This window comes from Passer montanus, unplaced genomic scaffold (assembly GCF_014805655.1).
Source record: "Passer montanus isolate IOZ18808 unplaced genomic scaffold, ASM1480565v1 scaffold66, whole genome shotgun sequence".
Taxonomy (NCBI): domain Eukaryota; kingdom Metazoa; phylum Chordata; class Aves; order Passeriformes; family Passeridae; genus Passer; species Passer montanus.
In genome coordinates, this window is record NW_024371704.1 from 5,590,612 (window position 1) to 5,610,764 (window position 20,153).

The 20,153-nt window shown below is 36.7% G+C and overlaps 1 protein-coding gene across 3 annotated transcripts in view; it reads right to left on the bottom strand.

The window, feature by feature from the left end:
* Positions 1-20,153, bottom strand: part of HIBCH (3-hydroxyisobutyryl-CoA hydrolase) — a 37,577-nt gene that overhangs the window by 3,216 nt on the left and 14,208 nt on the right. For all 3 annotated transcript variants that reach the window (XM_039728727.1, XM_039728728.1, XM_039728729.1), the window contains 7 exons: positions 16,585-16,663; positions 12,299-12,444; positions 11,568-11,654; positions 10,368-10,426; positions 9,561-9,642; positions 4,980-5,099; positions 3,793-3,826 (listed from right to left, as the gene is read on the bottom strand). In XM_039728727.1, the coding sequence (XP_039584661.1) occupies positions 3,793-3,826; positions 4,980-5,099; positions 9,561-9,642; positions 10,368-10,426; positions 11,568-11,654; positions 12,299-12,444; positions 16,585-16,663 (607 nt within the window). The remainder of the gene's footprint in view (positions 1-3,792; positions 3,827-4,979; positions 5,100-9,560; positions 9,643-10,367; positions 10,427-11,567; positions 11,655-12,298; positions 12,445-16,584; positions 16,664-20,153) is intronic.

Here is a 20,153-nt window from a genome sequence, read left to right on the forward strand (position 1 = left end):
AGTTAAAAGAATACCTACCTAGAGACTATGCTTACCAAAAAAAATAGGAATTATGGTCTGCCTACCAACTTGTTGTAAAAAAAACGTGACCTGAAAACTTTTCTTTAACTTTTCTGTCTTTAACCAATAGTTGAGAAGCTAGGAAATACACACCATTCAAATGACAACTGCACTAATAAATGTTTCTGTAGCTGAAGGCATACAGACATCATAATGCTTTAGCTATACCACAGAGAAAGGCAAACCAGAGCCCCACACCTGTTTACTTGTTAATAGGGAACTAAGGACTCCTTAGAAACAAATTAATTGTGAAAGGTAACCCATTATGTGGGAAACTGCAATTCCACTGAAAACAGAATCCATAAGGACAATTCTTTAAAAGAAATGTTCTGTGAAAGAGTGCTTTTACTATGCTGTTCAACTGGGTAACTTACTGAAAAGCTGTGATCTTGCAGGGTATTTCTGAACGCAGTGAAACCACTGATTGGCTGGGGTTAAAAGATGTAATTATCCCAAATCAACTATATTTATTATATTGGAATAGTGCTTATCTACAGATTTTCTTCAATTTCAATTGAAGTTCACAGTCTAACTGTTATCCACAAAAAAGTCAGCATTGAGTAGAGATGGTTTAAATAAAGAGGAAAATGTGTCTATGTGTATGTTACTACAGCTTCCCCTCTGCCAGGCTGTAGTAAGTGCTGCCAGTTCTCCAGGGTACTGCTGTCTATTCAAGTTCATCTTTCTGTTTGCATCTATGGCCAGTTTTACTGTGGAGGAGAAACTCAATGCTCATAATGGTCTCCCCACTGGAGTCCCTAATCTTGTATAAGTCAAAATTGTTTTCTGGCAGTATCATGAAAATAGTCCCTTTCTGCATTAACTTCTTTACATTCTCTATCTCTCCAGCTTGAGATCAATCATGAAGAAAACAGAAGTTCTGAAGACTTCTAAGGTAGGCTAAGGAAATTCATTATGATAAAGGTAACTGAGCACAGACATTGTGTTAAAGGTTTGTTCTTGTGTGTCACCTTTTTTAATCAAAATCCCAAAGCCCTTCTCTTCAGTAGCAGTGACTTTACCAAACTTCAGTTAGTGCTCTGTTGCTGAGCTTCCTCCAGCACAGTCAAAACTCTGGTATTTCCAAGCCCTGACATTCTGTTTGCTGCCATAAATCTCAGCTCGTGCAGGGCCCTGGGGTGCCCAGGGTACAGCTCACATCTGCCAGCCCTGCAGGGGAGGTGGCAGAAGCTGCACAGAAATACCTTCTCTGCAGCATCAGCAAGATGTAGAAGACCTTTACAATTCCATTTCAAGTGCACATTCCTGCACAAAGAGTTAGGAGGGTGAATTAACAGATATTTGTCCCTGAGATTTGCTGCTGAGATTGTATCCTACCAGGACATGTCTCAGCACTGACTCCAAAAATGAACATTTTTCTTAGGCAGTAAGATCTGGAAAACAATTCTTGGCAACTACCCAGACTTATGCATTTCTTAGTTGACACATTATTCTATTAATCAGGGTGAAAAATTGATACTTAATGTGTTCAAAGTCCACATTTACCATTTTATAGGAAAATGCTGATGAAATATGATCCATGTGTTTTATGCTTTTAAGAGTTTTGGTTTTTCTTTAATCACTCCAATCACAAGAATCATAAACAAGGAAGACTGCCACAGCAGATTTTCAGGTTGAAAGAAAACTGGCTAAAAAAAAAAGAAGAAATTTTGACCTCAGGTCAAAGCAGGTTTAAAAAGCTTTAAAACTACTCCCTAGAAAGCCTTTAAAATTATGGTTTGAAGCAGATGAAACGTATTAGTAAAACCTGACCTGTGGCCATTGGCTGCCGAGAAACATTCTTAAACTAAAATCTGATTGTTGTAACTCAACTTGTTTTGATGGTAGATTTTTTGTGGTAAGAGGGTCAAGAGCTGGCTCTTAAATGCTTGTAATATAAGGCTTTAAGAAACAGAAGGCTAATATGTAACACTTTTATCAGTTTTATTCACAATGGTTGGTCCTGTGAAGTATTTATCTTCCTGTTAAAAAGAATGCTCAGAATACTGATGGATAATGATTTTTATGAAATTAGACCAAATTACAAAAGTGATCTTGAGTCAGATTCTACACTTATCTGCAACAAGAGAAACAAATCTGAAAATCTGAGAACAAGATCTATGCAGTAAGCAGAGAACAAAAGTGCTACAGCAACAAATGATGATGATTATTATTATAAGCCCCCTCAGTGCACTTGGATCTTTGGTGGGTTTGTTTTTTTCCTTCCCCTGATACAGTTGAACTTTTGCTACATCATCCTGTATAAAAGAGAAGTTTCCCAACTGCTGTTCTTGCAGCCTCTTTACAGGCAGTTTGTGTATTTCCTGGCCATTCTGACAAGGGATTTGCCTTTGTACTGTACTGCAGTCCCAGATGGTTTCATGACCTTGTGCCTCTCAAGGAGAAATTCAGTTGGTGTTCTTCTGACTCTCAGACTTGGAGTTTGTCACTTCCTGAATAACTACATTTCAGCAGCTTATTTGCTGATTTAGAATATATCCCAGAAACAGTATTTTTAAGGTATCCTTGTCCCCATTACCAACATAATGAAAACCACTTCTCAACATGTGTGGTAAATTCTTCAAAGGAGTGTCTGCTAGTAAGTGCTAAAGACTAATTAATTGAAGTCAGAAACCTTCCCCATGCTGTATGAATAAATTTTGCATCTCTCACCCCAGGCTATCTTTAGCAGAGTGTTACTAATAGCAGCCACTCCAACTAATATCCATTCCTCAAGTGGAGTTTAAGCTGCTTTATAAAGACAGATATAAAACAATGAGGAGGAGGTGATAATACTTGAGTATGTAGCCGTGTGAATTAAAAGTCCAACCAAAAGTTATCCATCCAAATGACTTGCACTGTAAGCTCCTTGGAAAAAGAAATGCCTGTACTTCAGGCATTTCTTTACTTCATCTCGTGATGAACAGTACATAAATAATTGCTACAGCTCCTACCAGATGTGACTTTGGGTTTGACAAACTGCACAGTGAATCAGCAGTAGGATCAAGGACAGGCTTGAAGTCTGTCCCCTGCATGAATTGCTGAGCCATTGCTCTACTTTTACCACTACTTCTCTTGACCAATGCCTTAAAGCGCTGAATTAGTTAATTTTGGGTTTGACAAACTGCACAGTGAATCAGCAGTAGGATCAAGGACAGGCTTGGAGTCTGTCCCCTGCATGAACTTGCTGAGCCACTGCTCTACTTTTACTACTACTTCTCTTGACCAATGCCTTAAAGTGCTGAATTAGTTAACGTTAAGTTTACATATATAGTTTTTTAGTAGTAAGACACTTCCGTTCAGAGATATTCCAGACATGGGGGAAAGTAAGTCTTTGTTCTAACAGTTTTCTACACAAACAGTTGGTTTTGATTTTGAGTCTCAAAGCATTGTGTAGCTGGCTGAACCAGCTCTGTGACAACACTAAACCTGGACACAAGTGATGCATGCAGCTACTCAGTACTGTCAGTGTTAAATGTGAAATGGTCCAACCAGGTGGATAAATAACAGTAGGGAACTGAGATTGCACAAAGGAAACAACATGGCTCTTGTGCTTTGGAACAATAATAAATTTTGGCCACACAGAAGTTCAATAAGCAAAACCTAAGGAAAGCTGGGAAGTTTTTTCCTGGGCTGTTGCTGCATGCACTTGTAGTGATTTCCAAAGAAGCACCACAACTGTGAATCTGTGTGCTATTAAGCTAGAGGAGTGTTTCTGGTGTGGATACTTACCTGCTCGAACCCCTTCGTAGAAGTCATGGCCTTTCTGAAAGATTATTTAAAAAAAACCTGTTAACATGACAGGTTATATTTATCCCATCCTTCCCTATCCTACTTCTGCTTGAAATGCAAGTTCTCAAGATTCAGTTAAATCCCACTTGTACTGTTCTTTTCTAGGCCTTTTTGTCTTTACTTATTAAAGAGCTCTGTATCTTTTTAAGTGCAGCCACATCTCTTAAAATCAGTCTGTTGACCTGTAGCTCATCAGGCACTGTGCCACAGTCCAACTTCTCTCTGTGTAACACCTCAGATCTTTTTCCAAAGAGGTTCCCATAATGGGGCTAAGGTGTGTGGTATCAGAAATTCTTTTGAGAAAGGCCAGTCTTCAGGAACTGTGATGTATTCTGCATACTTGGAACCCTTTGCAGTTAAATGGAATCCCATAAACAGCCAATTCTTTTTTTAAAAAAGGGAAATGTAACACTTAACTCCCTAAGCATGCTTCATTAGTAATCTTAGCTTTAGTCAGGCATTAGAACATCAGAATTAGATAGGTTTTCATTTTTTAAAGTATTTACTTTAACTATCACAGATCATTCAATCAGACATATAAAAAACTTATTTTAAAATGTGACAAAACTAATAATAAGGATGCCATGGCAAACCCTGTAAGGCATTTGTTCAGATCATTCAGTTAGCAGCTCTGCTCCACTGCAAGGATCACTTTCTCATATGCTATCCAAGTACTCAGCACTTAGTACAAATAGCACTAAAATCCCTTGCTGTGATAAATTTTTCATAGACAACACTCTTGAAAGGCAGTGATAAACAACTATTTGCACCCTGCTGCTGGGAACTGAGGCAAGGACTAAGTAATTTGAATAAAAAACCTGTTCAAGAGCACCAGTTTTAAAATTACAATCCAAATATGAAACTATCTATACATTAATGTTTTCATACTTTTTTAACAGAAGTCTTCTACATTCCCATCTGACCATCATTAATGTAGTGCCTTTTGCATTCCACATAATAACATGAAACGAGAAACAAGTGACTGCCTCACAAACCACAAAGATGATATTGAAACTTAAAACCTGTAAATTATAAACTCTTGATGAAATCTACATAAAATGTTTAGTGTCTGGTGAACTGTTCTCCCCCTGTGGCTGGAGAGGGTCAGGGGCTCAGCTGTTGCTTACCATGCACGCCTGGCTCAGCCTGTATTCCATCCGGAGTACCTCCTGTAAGCTCATGGAAGCTCCTTCTCTGAGCTGTCTGAGAGTCAGCTTTAAAGACGTGGGTGACATCTTATTAATAGTCTGGGGAAGACATTAACATTATTTTTATTTCCTTCAATTTGGACATTTCTGCAAGTCTGTCTTTTGTGCCTTTTAAATTTTGTGATGGCTCTCTTCTCCCTGAGCTCCCTCTGTGACACCTATTCCTCCTGCTCCCTCCCACCGAGCTATCACATTTTAAATGAACTTCCCTGCATAAACTTTGATCAGCAAGATCTCTGGGATGTCTGCCATCCCTTGTGGAAAACCTAGAACTCCTAAGGTCCCATCATTTAAGATAAAATTACTACAAGCCAGAGAAATTACTGTAGTTTGAAAGACATTTTCAAGGAGAATCTTTTGATAAGTGAAGGCAAGTGTTACAATCAATTATACTTTGTTTTTTAATATCATATATATATAGTGAATTATTCTTAGATTTACTGATATTGTAGGTGATATTAGTATTGCTTAGCATTTATCTAGTACAATAGAGTGATAAGGTAGTAAGAGAGATATTGGCAACAAACTTCAAATCGTTGCTTCACGATCATTGGCAAAGACCAAACGATATGCAAAGAAGAAATCTGTGTAAGAAAATATTGGAATAAACCAAACATATTTATTCAGATTTCTTGTCTAGGATCAACAGATACTGAAGTAGTTTAGCCCTACATTACTCTGCTGATAAGAAGCCTGGAGGTTTTGCCTTACTTCTTTTGACAGAAGCACAGGCTATAAATATTGTGCCACAGACAGGATTCTTGTAAAGCACACAAACAAATGCTGTAAATCTGGCTCTCAGGAGTATCCTTTGCTGAACTGCATGCCAGTAAACAGTAGGGGAAAGTGGGGAGAAAGACAAAAATCCTAGTTAAGAAAAAAGAACTGAGCTTTAAAGCTTCATGAGGTTGTGGGGAAAAGGAGTTAAATCTTATTGTAGCTTATCATTGTTTTCTTACTCTAAACACAATCCTCCTTTCTCTGTAAACCCAAATAAAAGGTATGTACCATTCATGGTACAACAGACATTTCCTGATAATTAGGACATTTTTTATCACTGTTAAAAAGCAGCAGATGGTAAGATTTGCCTCTTTACATTATTTTCATTGCAGACATTAGGCTCCTTACCACAGCCTGAAATGGCAGGTTTCCAGTCATCAGCAACAACATTTTTTTCTAGCTCCCAATTACTCTTCATCCCTCCAGACACCAGCTGATACAGCAGTGACCCATTTTGCCTAGTTAAGCTGGAAAACATGTGATTGCCATACAAGCAAGAGTGTGTGGAATTGTGCCTTCAAAGCCCTGGCTCTGTCGTTCTTGTAATCACTGTGCTTGAGAGAGAGGCTGGCAAAGAATGAGCTAACTTTGGCTCCAAGGGCCAACAGTTCCTCAGTTCTGGTCAAGCTCTCCAACAATGAGCTGCCTTTCAGCAGATTAAGAAATCTGGTATACCTCTAACTACATCACTCTGTAGGTCCCAGCTGGCTGGCAGCTCTTAACTGGATCCCTTTTTTCCTCTAAGATGCTCTTGCTGGCCTTATCTTTCATCTTTCCTCCTTTGAGTTTCACATTCTGTCATTTAGATTAGGAAGTCTTTGCTCAGACCAGGTTAAATGCTAAGCATGGTACAGCCAGATGGCTCCAGGGCTGAAATGGTCATGGCAAGTTCTGGTCCAAGCAAGCACTGGAATGGGGGAGGTCTGGAAACAGCACTTAAGGCAGCAGCTAGATGCACTAGACTGGTTATCTTGGCATATCAATGAGGCTGAAGGTGGAGGAGGTACTGCCATAAATCAAGCTGGAGGAAGAGGAACACGGCAGGAAAATGGGTAGGTGTAATTGCAGAAAAATGAGTCACCAGTGTAGCTATAAATACATTCTCTGTACAAAGAGGAGGGGACTGGTGCTAGGGAACAAGCCTGGAAAAGAGACAGGATAGGCTGGAGTGGGGAGTACTAAAATGCAAATAAGTCTTCATAGAAGTATTTGACATCTATTCCAGTATCTTTCAAACCATCTTCATTTTTGACACAATGATCCCCCCCCAAAGCTCTAAGCTGAATTTGCAGTAGACTGAACACCAATAAAATGCTAACAGAAGGTGACTGAATTAAGTGGCACTGACACAGCAGATTTCCTTACAAGCATAAAAGTGGGAATAGTGACTTTCTTTCAGTTAAAAACCCCAAAACCTCCCAGAGGTCCAGTGCATCACTCTCCTTGTAATAGATGAAGACATCCATCATTTACTGATGTGAAAACTCGGTCAAGTATCTGATGCTTTTCAGATTTAGACCTTGCATTTACTTTGTGCCACTAGAAATGGCACACCTACCCCTCAGATTAAAGCTTTTTGGCTCATGTAAATTCTGAAAACAAAGTAGCACTACAAAGTTAAAGCTTTGAAAACTACTGAATTCAAAGTGTTAGCTCTCTAGCTTTCTACCAGTTCATAGCTGGGTTCAAAATGTGGTGTAAATCATGAAGTCATTCTCAAGTAGGATTTTAACAACTTTATATTCTTCTTCACACAATATTTCAGTATCAAATATGTGACAGCCTGCCAAGCAGGCATGTTTTGAAAGTAAAAAGCAGGAGTAGTGTAGGTCAAAGAGAACAGGGTACATGGGATAGCATGGCTCACAGCATACTTGGATTACTGCAGAACTAGGAGTTCCATTTTATTAACCTTGCTGATCCAAGGTACAAGGCAGACGTGCCAAGGGGTACCTCCAAATTAGGATATTTGTATCAAAATTTCAGTTAGGGCTTATTCCATAAGCTTACTTATACATATAATAAATACAGGAACAAGGAAGGAGAATAAGCAGAGACACTGCTGCTACTGAATCAGCTGATATGACATTATCGGGTGTTTGCTGTTGTTCCTGTACCTGGACACTGAAGTGAAACCTTGGTTTCACAACCTTGCCTAATCCTACTGCTTAGCACAGCATGTCTGCTGTCAGAAACTCCTCTGAAATTTAAGTATTTGTTCACACTAAAGTCTTGCATCCACTAGAAAATGTGGGATTTGTTTCATGGTGTTTTTCCCATGAATTTCTGCATGAACTGAGGCAAGTCATACCAACAGAGTCTTATCTCTTGAACAGAACAGATGATTGTTCTGAAACACTGGTCAACTCCAAGGACATTCATTTATGAATCACATGAAAGAAAAAAGTTGTTATGAAGTCCTATTAAAGACATAAGAGAGCTGAAGAAGCAACAAAATAGCCTTTTGTTGTTGTTGTTTTTCAGGAATTTAAAAAAATCAGTGACACGAAATCATAACTTTGAAGTAGATGACCTAATTTAGTCATCAATAGATTACTTAGTTTTCTAAGTTCTGAATTGAAACTGTTAAACAAATGTACTATCATAAACAATAAGGAAAAAGAACAAATAATTCTTTGTTGTTTTCAACATTCACTGAACCTAATCAATATAATATGAACAGTTAACATTTTTATTCTGGCACCAACTCGACTTGACTGCTTAATCCAATGAAACTTGGAATAGTAGGGGAAAAAATCAGCCTTCTCTTCAATTTTGCTTTTATAAGACATATGCTAAACTTCTTGCAATGTACTACATGTACTGATTGGCACAAAGATAGTCTTAGAACTTCCTTTCTCAAAAACTGTTTGATAGTTCCAGTGACAATGTGTTACATTTTGAATTACTTTTTTTTAAAAAAAAGTGACAGGGTGCCTAATGTGAATACTACCTTATAACATTCCTTCTGCTCATATCAAGTCAGAGATGATGGATGTTTTATTTTACTATGAAAGGAGGATTTCTTCTGTGAGCTGTAACTAAAGTTAAAATGACCCTTTTGCTGGAGGAACACTTCAGTTCTATCCAGTTGGAATATTTCACTAGTTCCAAACAAAACTTTTACAAGGCACCTGAACACAGATACTTCAAAGGAAAAAAAGAAAATACACATATTATTTATAAATTAATCTAAGTTGCTTCTTGCTTTTGAGGCTGAAGTATGAACTATGTGTGTAGCATTGCTGCACGTTTTTTGAGTAGTGACTACATCCAACACTCAGAAATGCATTAGAAAGATCAAAAAATACTTTGTGATTATAATTTTTTTTTTGCTGTTTACCCAAATGAGATATCTGGAATGGAAGAAAAGCAACAACACTTTTCTGGCACTGTTTTATTCCCAGCCTTGGCAATATAATGAGAAGCTATAAAGGGAAAACTTGTTCCCAGCAATCCCCTGACTGTGGGGAGGGGAAAAGAAAGGGGAGTTTGGTTTTTTTACTAAGTTACAATTTTATGCACCATAAGATGGTGCTCACATTGTGTGATTTTAGAGGAATACCCTTGTCTGAGTAGAAGTACTGAGAATCCCTCAGGACTGTGTGTGAGAACCTGAGGCTCTCAGTCCAAAGCTCTATAGGGTAATTAAAGTCTGCCCTATAATAAGAAACCATAAAACCAGACTTAAAATCTCTAACAAAAATGACAAAACTTTACCTCTAGCTGCTTCATGGCAAAAGGAGAACCATCTTGCTTTAACTTTTTAACAATTTCTTCCATACTATTTGCTGAAAAAAGACTAGAAGAAAAAAGCAATCAGTTAACAAGCTGCTTCAGTCTCTGTTTTACCTTTGAAGGGATATTGGAAACACAGCACAACCAGCTGATTTGGCTTTTCTTAGCAATGTCTTCCATGTTGTTCAGTTTCAAGTAACTCAGGCATCTCCTTCTCCTTTACAAATCTTTAGTGTTTCACTAAACCTTACCAAGAACTCTGGTATTTATTTATAAACTTCAATTACTACCATCAGTCTTAGCTGTATTTTTAGAACATAGTAAATCTTTAGCTATCAGCTCCATTCTACTGGTTTGGTGTCAGCATCTTTTATCTCTAAATGTAGTTACTGCCATCCTTCTTGCAGAGATTTAGCTCTTTCTTATCACTCTCACTTATTTCTGCTTTAAATCCCAAGCTGTCATGGCCTTTACCCAATGAGTCCTGTAAATGTGTTAGGTAACATTTCCTGTTCAATGGAACAGTTACTCTCACAAATTCCCATCCAATATCTACAGAAAATGTTCATTTTAATGTGTCATAGGCTTTGAATCAGGTAATTTTGCCCAAGTATTTAATGTACTGATGAGTGAAATATTTAATGAGCTTCAGATAAAGTTCCCGAAAGACAAAATGTTACTTAAATTTGGAGGTAGTTTCTCTCACCTTATGTGTGAAATGCTGTTACTAGATTTAACTTCATGTTCTCTACCCACAAAAATAAAAAAATTTAGAAGATTACTGAATACCTGTTAATCTTCTCCATATGTTCATCAAGTGAAAACTCCTTTTCTTGATCAATTGTGCACTATTTAAAAAACAAATACATAATTTACTTGGTTGTTTTAGACTGAAAGTGTATCAGTACCAGAAAATTTCAGTGACTTGTGTTCCAGAAATATTGTATCATATATGAACACCTAATGTTCATAAGACAGTGCAATTTTTAATGAATTAAAATTTTGCAGTGTGTATCTATGAACTTGTCCCTATCCTGTGAATGTTAAAGATGTTGCCTCATACTGCAGTGCTTGCTCTGAGCTACTACATATGCTATTTGTCTGGGAGGTTATCTTGTACACCAGAATTCTGATTATTCTATCAAAACACTTCTGTGCAATGCACTAAGAATATCAGTGCAGATAAATCTACTCAAGAATCAGATTATTTTTAAGAACAACTTTCATTGTCTTTAAAAATATACAGGCCTATGTTTAGGCTTTTTTAATGACAAAAAAAAAGGCATTTCTCTTCTTTCTCTTTTCTATGTAATTTGACAAAATCTTATTTAGACATATAAAGTGTGTGACAGATCCATTGGCCTTCTGTAGGAAGGCTGTCAAACATTTCACATCTTCTGGCATTAAGGGGTTTGGGACATAAGCAGATGTTTCAGGAACAGCAGCTGAAGCTGAAAAGGTTCTCTGGCATTTCAGCTCTGATAACTAAAAATACACAGTTTCCTTTTTCATTCAGTGCAATCTTACTGCAACATATAATCACTCCTATTTCATAGCATTCTGTTTTGTCAAAATAATCAGTACTATGATTTAAATTAGCTTGTCCCATTTATTTTTCCAATTAATCTTATTTATGAACTCAGTAATTACAAAACAGCAATAACAAGAGTAGACACAGCTGATTTTAAAGCTGAACAACAGCAGAGTAATTGACTGAGTAACACTGAATACTGGTTTGACTCTAGAGGTTTTCTTTTGAAAGAGAACTGCAAAGCACATCAAAAGAGTTAAAATAGCCACTGATTGTAAAGGCAAAACCTTTTATTTTCATGCCCATTGTTACATGGGGCTAGCACAACTATTATGGAGAGAGTGCAACGAGTTTGGACACTCATTATTTTCAAACATAGAAAAATATAATCAGTAATGTGGGAAAAAATGTCTATATATATTTAACAATTTTGCTTGATTTCAGTAATTTCAAATTACCTTCATGTGGTAAGAGTTCAATAAATCTGCAATTTTTTCTTTTGAAGGAGATTTCAGTGCTATCAGGTCTTTCTCCAAGGCAGGCAGCTGTTAAAAATAAGATTTAATTACAAGTCAAACAAAACATACTACTTGGGCTATTACTATGGTAATAGTAGGACATACATATATAAACACCCCCTCATCCTCCCCAACTTTCTGACAGACCCTAAAGAAGTACAAAGCAAACAACACAAGGAGTCAGTTCATGTGTCAGTGTTGAACCATCCCAATTTATTATGTCTGCAGTGACCAGCAAAGAACTGCTTCCCAAGCAGCCCCCCAAGGCAGTGCTACAGCTGCACCAGCCTGAGAGGAAAGAACATTTTAATGGAATGTTACCTTCACTGCAAACTTTGCAGTTGTATCAATCTCTTAGTTTCATACACTGTTGCCTAATCTACACAATTTTTTAAGCAACTTCATTCTGCTGAGTAGATGATGCCCTTCCAACAGTGGGATTGTAAAAACAGCACCATTTGCTCCTTCCTTCAAGCAAAGCTGTCACCAGCTGGCAAGAGTCAGAAGGACAGCTTGAGAGTGTCTCAACATGCCCATTTGCAGGGCATGGCCAGCTAATGTAAGTGCACCTCTGCAGAGCTGGTGTTGGTAACAGGGCACTGGGGGGCTAAAACCCCAAAGCTCTCAGTGTGGCTGTGGCTGTGCCCTGGCCAGCACTGCTGGCACATTACCTTTTCAGATTCTACAAAATGCGTAGCGATGCCAACTTTGAGCACATCTCTTCCTTTCAGCCTGCAGCCTGTCAGCGCGAGGTAATAGCCAATCTTTCCTGAGAGCCTTGGCAAGAAATACCCTCCACCTACATCAGGGAAAAGGCCTGCAACAAACAACACAAAACAAAAGTGAAGGGAGGAGGTCTTGCACTAATCATCACCAGCAGCAATTTTTTCTTGTCTCGTTTTCATCTTCCTTACATAGGCACAGGAACCTTGCCTGAATTTCTCCTTGACTTGGCTTGACATTTCTGGCATCAAAATCCTTCCTAAAAGCAAACTCTTGAACACTTTCCAAACTTCATCCTCTTCACTGGCACACACTTTACAAACATATACCAAAGAAGAATATTTATTCTATTTGCCAACAACTTGAGACAATTTTAGGTGCTTGAAAAAGCAACTGTGTTCTCAGCAAGGAAAAAGAAGTGACCCAAAGAATTGTGAAATAATTTGTGCAAGCTCAACCTGGATGCTGATTTTTCACTGAAATCTTTTATTATGATAAAAATATTAAACACTGACAAAGTGCCTCTTGCACAGCTTAGTGAGAACAAATTTTGGGGCTAAGAATGCAATAACAGATCAACAATATTGATAGGGACTTCCTGAAGGTGGAGGCTGACTTAGTACTTGGCTCTTTGACAGGATTGTGACTAAGCTAAAATTTAAAAATAATATTAACTCTCCAGTTTAGTAACCCTCTTATATACTTTTTTAAATCTACAGATTAGGGTAATTTTTTTAAGAATTTAAAGCTGTGACTAGAATTTTAAATACTTTTAGAAGTTTTATTGGAAAGTATCTACCTTCTATTATATAAATTGCTCACCAAAAATAAATTTAGAGATCTTTTTAAAAGTAGTTAAACTTGAGAAAACTTTAGTTTAGCTATTGATTTGAGTATTTAGTCTTGGTTTCAGAAATCTGAATACATAGAAGCAGGGTCCAGTTACTAACCTGAAATCATGCCAATGGTGCATTCATGAAACTGAAGTCTTCTAAAGAAATTAAAGGTGTGGTGGATTTTTTTTTTCACTTTCAGAGAATGAATCAAATGAATCATGAAAACAAGTAAAACAGAATACAAATGAGCAATAAGAAGCTTGTAAGACAGTTGTCAAAGAGACATTAACTGGGAAAATTCAGATATACATAAGGAGTTTAAATGGGGATCTGACAGAAGATGGTGATTTTTCACTCACAGGTAATTGCTTTTGTTCACAAGAGTCAATGTATGCATTACAGAAAGACCCTATTCCAAGTATTTTGAAACATGAGAAATTAATGCTCCCTGAATAGTCCTCCCTCTTGGATGCAATAAGGGGAGTTTTCTTTCAGACAGCTGCTCTTCAGTGTTTCCCTGTTAATAATCTTAATATCCCATCTCAGCCTCTCCTCTGGCTCCCTCTTGGTCTTCTTTTTGTTCTGCTGCTTCTACTACATCAAAAGGCTGGGTTTAGGAGCCACTTCCTATCAGTTACAGATGTAGTATTCTATTCCCACTGATGTGTGTGCTGTCATTAATTGATTTATCCCTCATCTCTCAGGCTTCGGAGACATACAACTCTTCTGAAATGCTGAATGCCTTGCTGATACCCTTTAAAAGCCCTAAGCTGTACTAGCTCCAATTCATCACTTACCTTTTTTTTCTCTGTACTCACATTCTCAAATAGTCTATTCTACATTTTACCTGCTCAGCTTGAGCTATCACAACAGTGATGCCAAGACTTCTATTTAGTTTTATGTTTCTATTCATCTGTCTCCCCTTGGATATCCTTCTACTGCAATAAAAAACACCAAACCCAACATCACTTAAAAGGAAAACCTATCTTAAAAATGCCCTCCAAAGCAAAAAGGCAATTACATTATTCTCTCCATCCACCAGAACAACAGTATTTTTTCTTTTTGCTGTATTAAAATAATACTGATGCTGGACTACTGCTCCCCCCACACTCCAGCACACTTCCAGAGGAAAAACATCTTTCTATTGGGATCCATAGTGTCTTTCCACTTGGCCATACACGGGAAATCAGTTCTAAATAAACTGTGAAGTTGATTAGCTTAAGTGGCTTTAGAGGCAAATAAACCTAAATTGAATGAAGGTTTCTTTAATTAAGGAATTTACAAACAGGATTAGTGAAGGTCTACCTAATCCACTTTAAACTTACTTGGTTGCATAGTCTGCTATAGCTTCTACTGTATCCTTTTCAATGTTCCTGTCTTCCTTTTTCTCTTATAACTTTACTTCTCTTGTCCATGTTCTACATATTGCCCTTCTTTCAGTAACACTTCCCATATGTTTCTCTTAATGTATTCCACACCTGATTTTTGGTTTTATGTTAACATTTAACTATCATTTCTCAATTTCAATTCTCAATGAGTGAAGTAAGAGTAGAGCTGTGTTACTGCTGGGCTGCCCAGGCCATGATCCTGTGCCTGTACTGCTGACTTGCAGTCTGTGCTCTGACACAGGTGCAACGTGCTCTGCTGTAATCCCAAAGGTGAAACTCTGCATTTGCCAAGTAGAGGAAAGGCAGTGCTGCTACATTCTTACCTTGTCTGGCAAAGGGGGGTGGGAATTTATCAGTAGTGACTTCTAGAAAGCTAAAAACTTAGCAGGGAGTATCCAAGGAAGTATCCATTGTAAGTGTAACATCACCTCAAAGCCCATACCTTATACTTTCATCCTTTGTTCTCCCCACCAGTGGTTTTTCACACCTTCCTACTTCTGTGCTGCCTTCCAGTGCTCTATCTTATCTATGTCAAACCCCTACAGTCTAGAACAGCCTTTTCTTTCTATTTGCTAAGTGGCATATTTATCTATATCCTTTTATTTATGGCACTCTACAAATGCAGAATAATTGTGTGGAAACAGAGCAGCTGAATGAATGCTTTGTTTTCATTTCACAGCAAAGGTGTCATGCCTACTGAAATAAGTGAGCACATGAAAAAAACAATTAATACAGTATCTACAGAGCTAGACATTTTAAACACACCCCACAGAGATCAAAACAGCTAAGCCTTTAAATCCAAACAGATTTCAGTGGTTTTACTTCTAAGTGATCCTAAAAGGGGTTTAATTACTTTCTTTCCTAAGCAAGTTCTAAGCTTTTCCTTCACGTCTTCACAATCTATTTTTGTTTAAATAAGTCCTTGTCAACACAGGAAATCTGTGTAAAGTACATAGTCCTTGTTAATACAAAACTACTCATATCTTTACCTTTGAAGAAAAAAGTGAAGGTACTTTTATTGTTAGAATAATTTCATATGCAAATGAACCTCCATTTAGTTTAAAAAAAAAAACAAATACAAATTGTTAACTTCAAATGGTTTCCATATACAACAACTGATTATTAATTTCAGAGCTTAGAAAACTCATGTTGTATTAAAGATTAAGTTTAGTTTACTAAGCTTTTCTTCAGCAATAAGACAATACTTGGAGGGCTAAAGTAGTTTTTGTTTTTTTCATCCCAATTTTACTTTTATAAGAAAAATTACATTTATCAGCTAGCAGGAATTGCTCTAATATTTCTCTCAGGAATTAAATGGTAACAAGCTTGCTTGTATTTGGGTGGTTTATTATGCTTTATTGTACCTGACAGCTGCATCAGGAGAGTTCCCTTTAATCTGACTCATTTTTCTTGAGCCATACTTCTATCTTTATGTAGCTCTGGGATATATTTCTTTTTTCTACCCCTCAGAATTGACAAAGAAACTGTAGGATCAAACATTAGAAAACACAAGGTACATGTTGCTTTTAAAACAAAAAAAAAGGTGACACTGTGATCTTGCCTAGGCACAATCTGTGCACAGTTGTAATGGGTCTACATTAATAATCCAGAAGAAAAGCTAGAATTCCAAAATCTCTCTCATTAACATTGCAGAGCAGCTTGTGGTACACCCAGTTTGACTCACACCGAGTTCCCAAGGTAAAGCTGGTGTACCTCCACTGGGAGCTTCAGACTTTATCTGCTCCCATCTGTAGCAAGACTTAATTCTGTTTTTAAAAAAGTTCTATCCTGACATTCTTTGTGTCAGTAAGTCTCAATGATCAACTCCCAGAACACAGAGAAGCTTCTGATAATTTAACAGAAAATACTTTCCATATGTGGTCATCTCCAATTCCCTTTTAAAATTCTTTCCCTACCACCAAATCATCCAGTCAAAGACATTTCACCCTGATTACACAAATACTGAAACCCTAAACATGTTAACATTTGATAATTTCTTAAAACACTTACCTATTGCTGTTTCTGGCATGGCAAAAACAGTCTTTTCTGTAGCAACTCGAAAATGTCCATGGACTGAGACACCAACTCCCTAAACAGGCAAAGGACAGAGTTATAAAATTACTGGCAAAAATAATCATAACCACAATTATGGTTCTGATTAATCATAAAAATAATCATAAAAATAATCAAAATAATAATTCTATATAACATACCTCTTGCTTTGCTTTACAATTTAAATAATACTAGATTTACAGATGTGCAGCTCAACAAAATATTAAAAGGCCTTTTATGGTTCAAACACCAATAAAGCATCATATTATCTTCATAATTGGCTGAAATAGCTTTTTCTATGCTTTTGAAAGATTGGTGAGTCATACAGAGAATAACTTCAGAAAACAATGAGTGACCCCATTATCTCCACTGGACTTCTAAAGCAGTTGACATCCTTTTGCTAATGTTACTCCATCTATAATTTTTGCACGTACTTCAAATCACCACCAAAAAAAACCCAATACTTTTGAAAAATACATAAATTTCACAAAGTTGTCATCCTAATACTTTCAAAATAATTAATAATTAACTATTCTTCTCATGTGATAATTACCTACATTATAAACGCAGAAGTATTTCAAGCAGAAAAAGCCTTCAGCATTATTAATTAAAATTCAAAATACAGGGCTAGAAACTAATTTTTTATCCTGGGCACTTGTGTTCACCAAGTGTGAACACAAATTTATTCACATTTCTAAGCATCTAGCACAATTCTCTAGCAGCCTGTCATGATGAAACCCTTCCCTCAAAAGCAGAAGAGTTTCTGGTGTTGTCTGTGCCATATTTTAGGTAGTAAGCAGAAGCAAGTCCCAATTAAAAAAAAATCACTTTGCACAAAATAAATTTAATTTAGATAAATCTTCAAGAGGCAAACTGATAAAACAAAACAGAGGCAAACAAAACAAAGATAAATCTTCAAGAGGCAAACTGATAAAACAAAACAGAGGCAAACAAATAAAACAGAAATATTCTATGTAATCCAAGAATACTTAGATTATAGGGCACAACCACAACATACATATTGAGGTCTCATTTCTCTCCTACATTATACTTGTCAATAGAAATGTGTGTTTGATCCTATCTGGAGACAAGACCCTCTGCTGAATAATTCACAAGTAGTTATTTCACATAAATATTCTTTCTTTCCCTTTCCACCATTTCAGTTTACTTCCCTTTCTCACTGTTAATTTTCCTCTTGCTCAGACCTTCCAGCATCCATGTTTCATGTCAAAACCAAGATATATTAAAAATCATTGGCCAAGAGAAGCCAGTGTCTGATGAGGATAGAATAGATTTTAAATAACATTTTAAGTTGTTCAAATACTAGAAAAAGGGCATTTACCCAACTAAGGCCATTAGTCTTCACAAATAGCTTCACAGTATTTCATACTTCCCATCAAAAACAGTGGGATTAATTGGGTGCTACTCCCTTGGACAAGCAGGATGTATTTGACAGGTTTTTAAGGTGAGAGTAGAATTTCTTTTTCTTTTGCTTATCTACAGAGACATTTGATTGGGTTTTATGTCAAAATTTTTTAAAGTTATCTCAATTTAATATAAATTAAATTTCCTCTCACCCTTCCCTGGCCTCTCTTATAATTCTGCCCAAGAAGAAATTAATTTATTCCATTAGGGTGATACAAAACTAAATCTGAAAAGATTTTCAACTATCTGCCACTCTCAGGTTTTAATATAGATGTATGAAGTTTTTAAGATTCCAGTTTAATTTCCTGAGAAATGCACCCATAGGGTGAGTGGTTATCAAACCCAATTTTATATTCAGGAACTAAGCCAAATGTATTCACACGAAGCACTGCTGTTCCAAGGAGGCCAATGGGATTTGAGCAAACATCTGAATCTTATTTGCACAGGGTAAACCCTTATGTCTCACCCCTTATCTGTCCTTCAGCCCTTTCTCTGAGCACTGGTCAGGTCCCATCTGAGCAGCAGCAAGAGCAATAGGCCTGTGTTTGGTTGTCCTGAAAATGTAAAGCTGCCTTCACTCCTAAAACAGCTCCAGAACTCTTAAATGAAATGGAAATGTGACTTCATCACTTCCAGCTTCTTTAATGTCATAATAGCATATTTTCACTGCATTAAGTAAAGCCTGCTGTTATTTTTATGCATGTTCAGCAATAACTATGACATTTTACTAAAGATAATGAAATACAATCATGCCCCTTTTGGTATTTCTAATGCTTAAATTAGTATTTTCTAATCCCATATCTAAAAATACAAATACCATCTATCTCAAAGTGGTTTTTTTCTGGCTTGTTTTCTTGACAATCAGAATTTTGTTTAAGGATTCAAATTTTTGGCTTGAGTATTAAGTACCAAAGATTCGAGTGTGAATTCCATGAAGGGAGCTTCTCTTCCAAGCTTGTTCTTTTTTTACAGTGATAAAAATAAATGCTGGGTTCTAATAATAGAAAGCTGAAAGATGTAATTTTCTTTTGAAAGAAGTAATTAAATCAGCTTTCACTTTCTCAAGTGCTTTAGCCATAACTGGATTTGTTTCTAGATAGCCTTCAAGTTTTGTACAGCCTTATTTCAGATGTATATTTAAGAGACTAAAACTGTATTTTCTTTTTAGTCATAAAGAAACAGGTGTAAATATGTTCTTGCTTCTTTGAAGATAATTTCTAAATAATCCAGTACTGAGATAAAATTTTGAAAGAAAAATTAATTAATGGTAAAAATCCCACTAAATTCTTTACTGGTGTTCATGTTTTTTTGTTTATTTGTAACTTCCTAAATGGTTAACATACCACTGCATGTTTAACCTTCTAGATCTAACACAGAGGACAGACAGTCATTAGATTAATACATCCTGTGAAAAGAACAAACCAGTCAGAAGCCTAAATGCATTCCTCTTTCATTTCTGGATTTTCTAATTTTGTTTTGCTTTCATTTAGCTGAACTCTTACATAGCTGGAGTCCCCCCTAGGAGGCCCTTCACACCATTAAAAAAATCTTTTGTGTTCACTCCACCAGGTCCTTCCAGTATTTACACATACAAGTCTTAGCACTATAATATCTTTATTAAAATAGACTTTATTCTGCACTGTCAGAGTTCTACTTTTCATGATCCTAGATAGTAAAGCTGATGTCTTCCTTCAGACTTCTCCAGGGTAATACACTCCCATGGTCAAACAGACTTTTACTGCTGGAAACTTCTTTTTCCACTGACAGCTGAATTTTGTAAAGGGTACTCATAGAATGAGAATAGAAGTTAAGGAGAATAAAGAAATTAACAAGCAACCAGTTTAAACTGCTGGGCTGGTTTTGGCTGAGATAAGTTGATTTTCTTCACAGGAGCTTCTTCATCACATGGGGCTGTGTTAGTCTCAGCATACCTCAAGGAGGCACATCATTTTACAGGCAGTTCAGTCTGAATTCATCAACAAGCTTCCAAATTAAAATGTAGAGTATTTGAATTTTATATCCCATGCAAGACTGCCCACTCAATGCTGTATTTCAAAAGTCATTATGTGACTGTGTATAGAAATTTTATCATTGATTTCCTT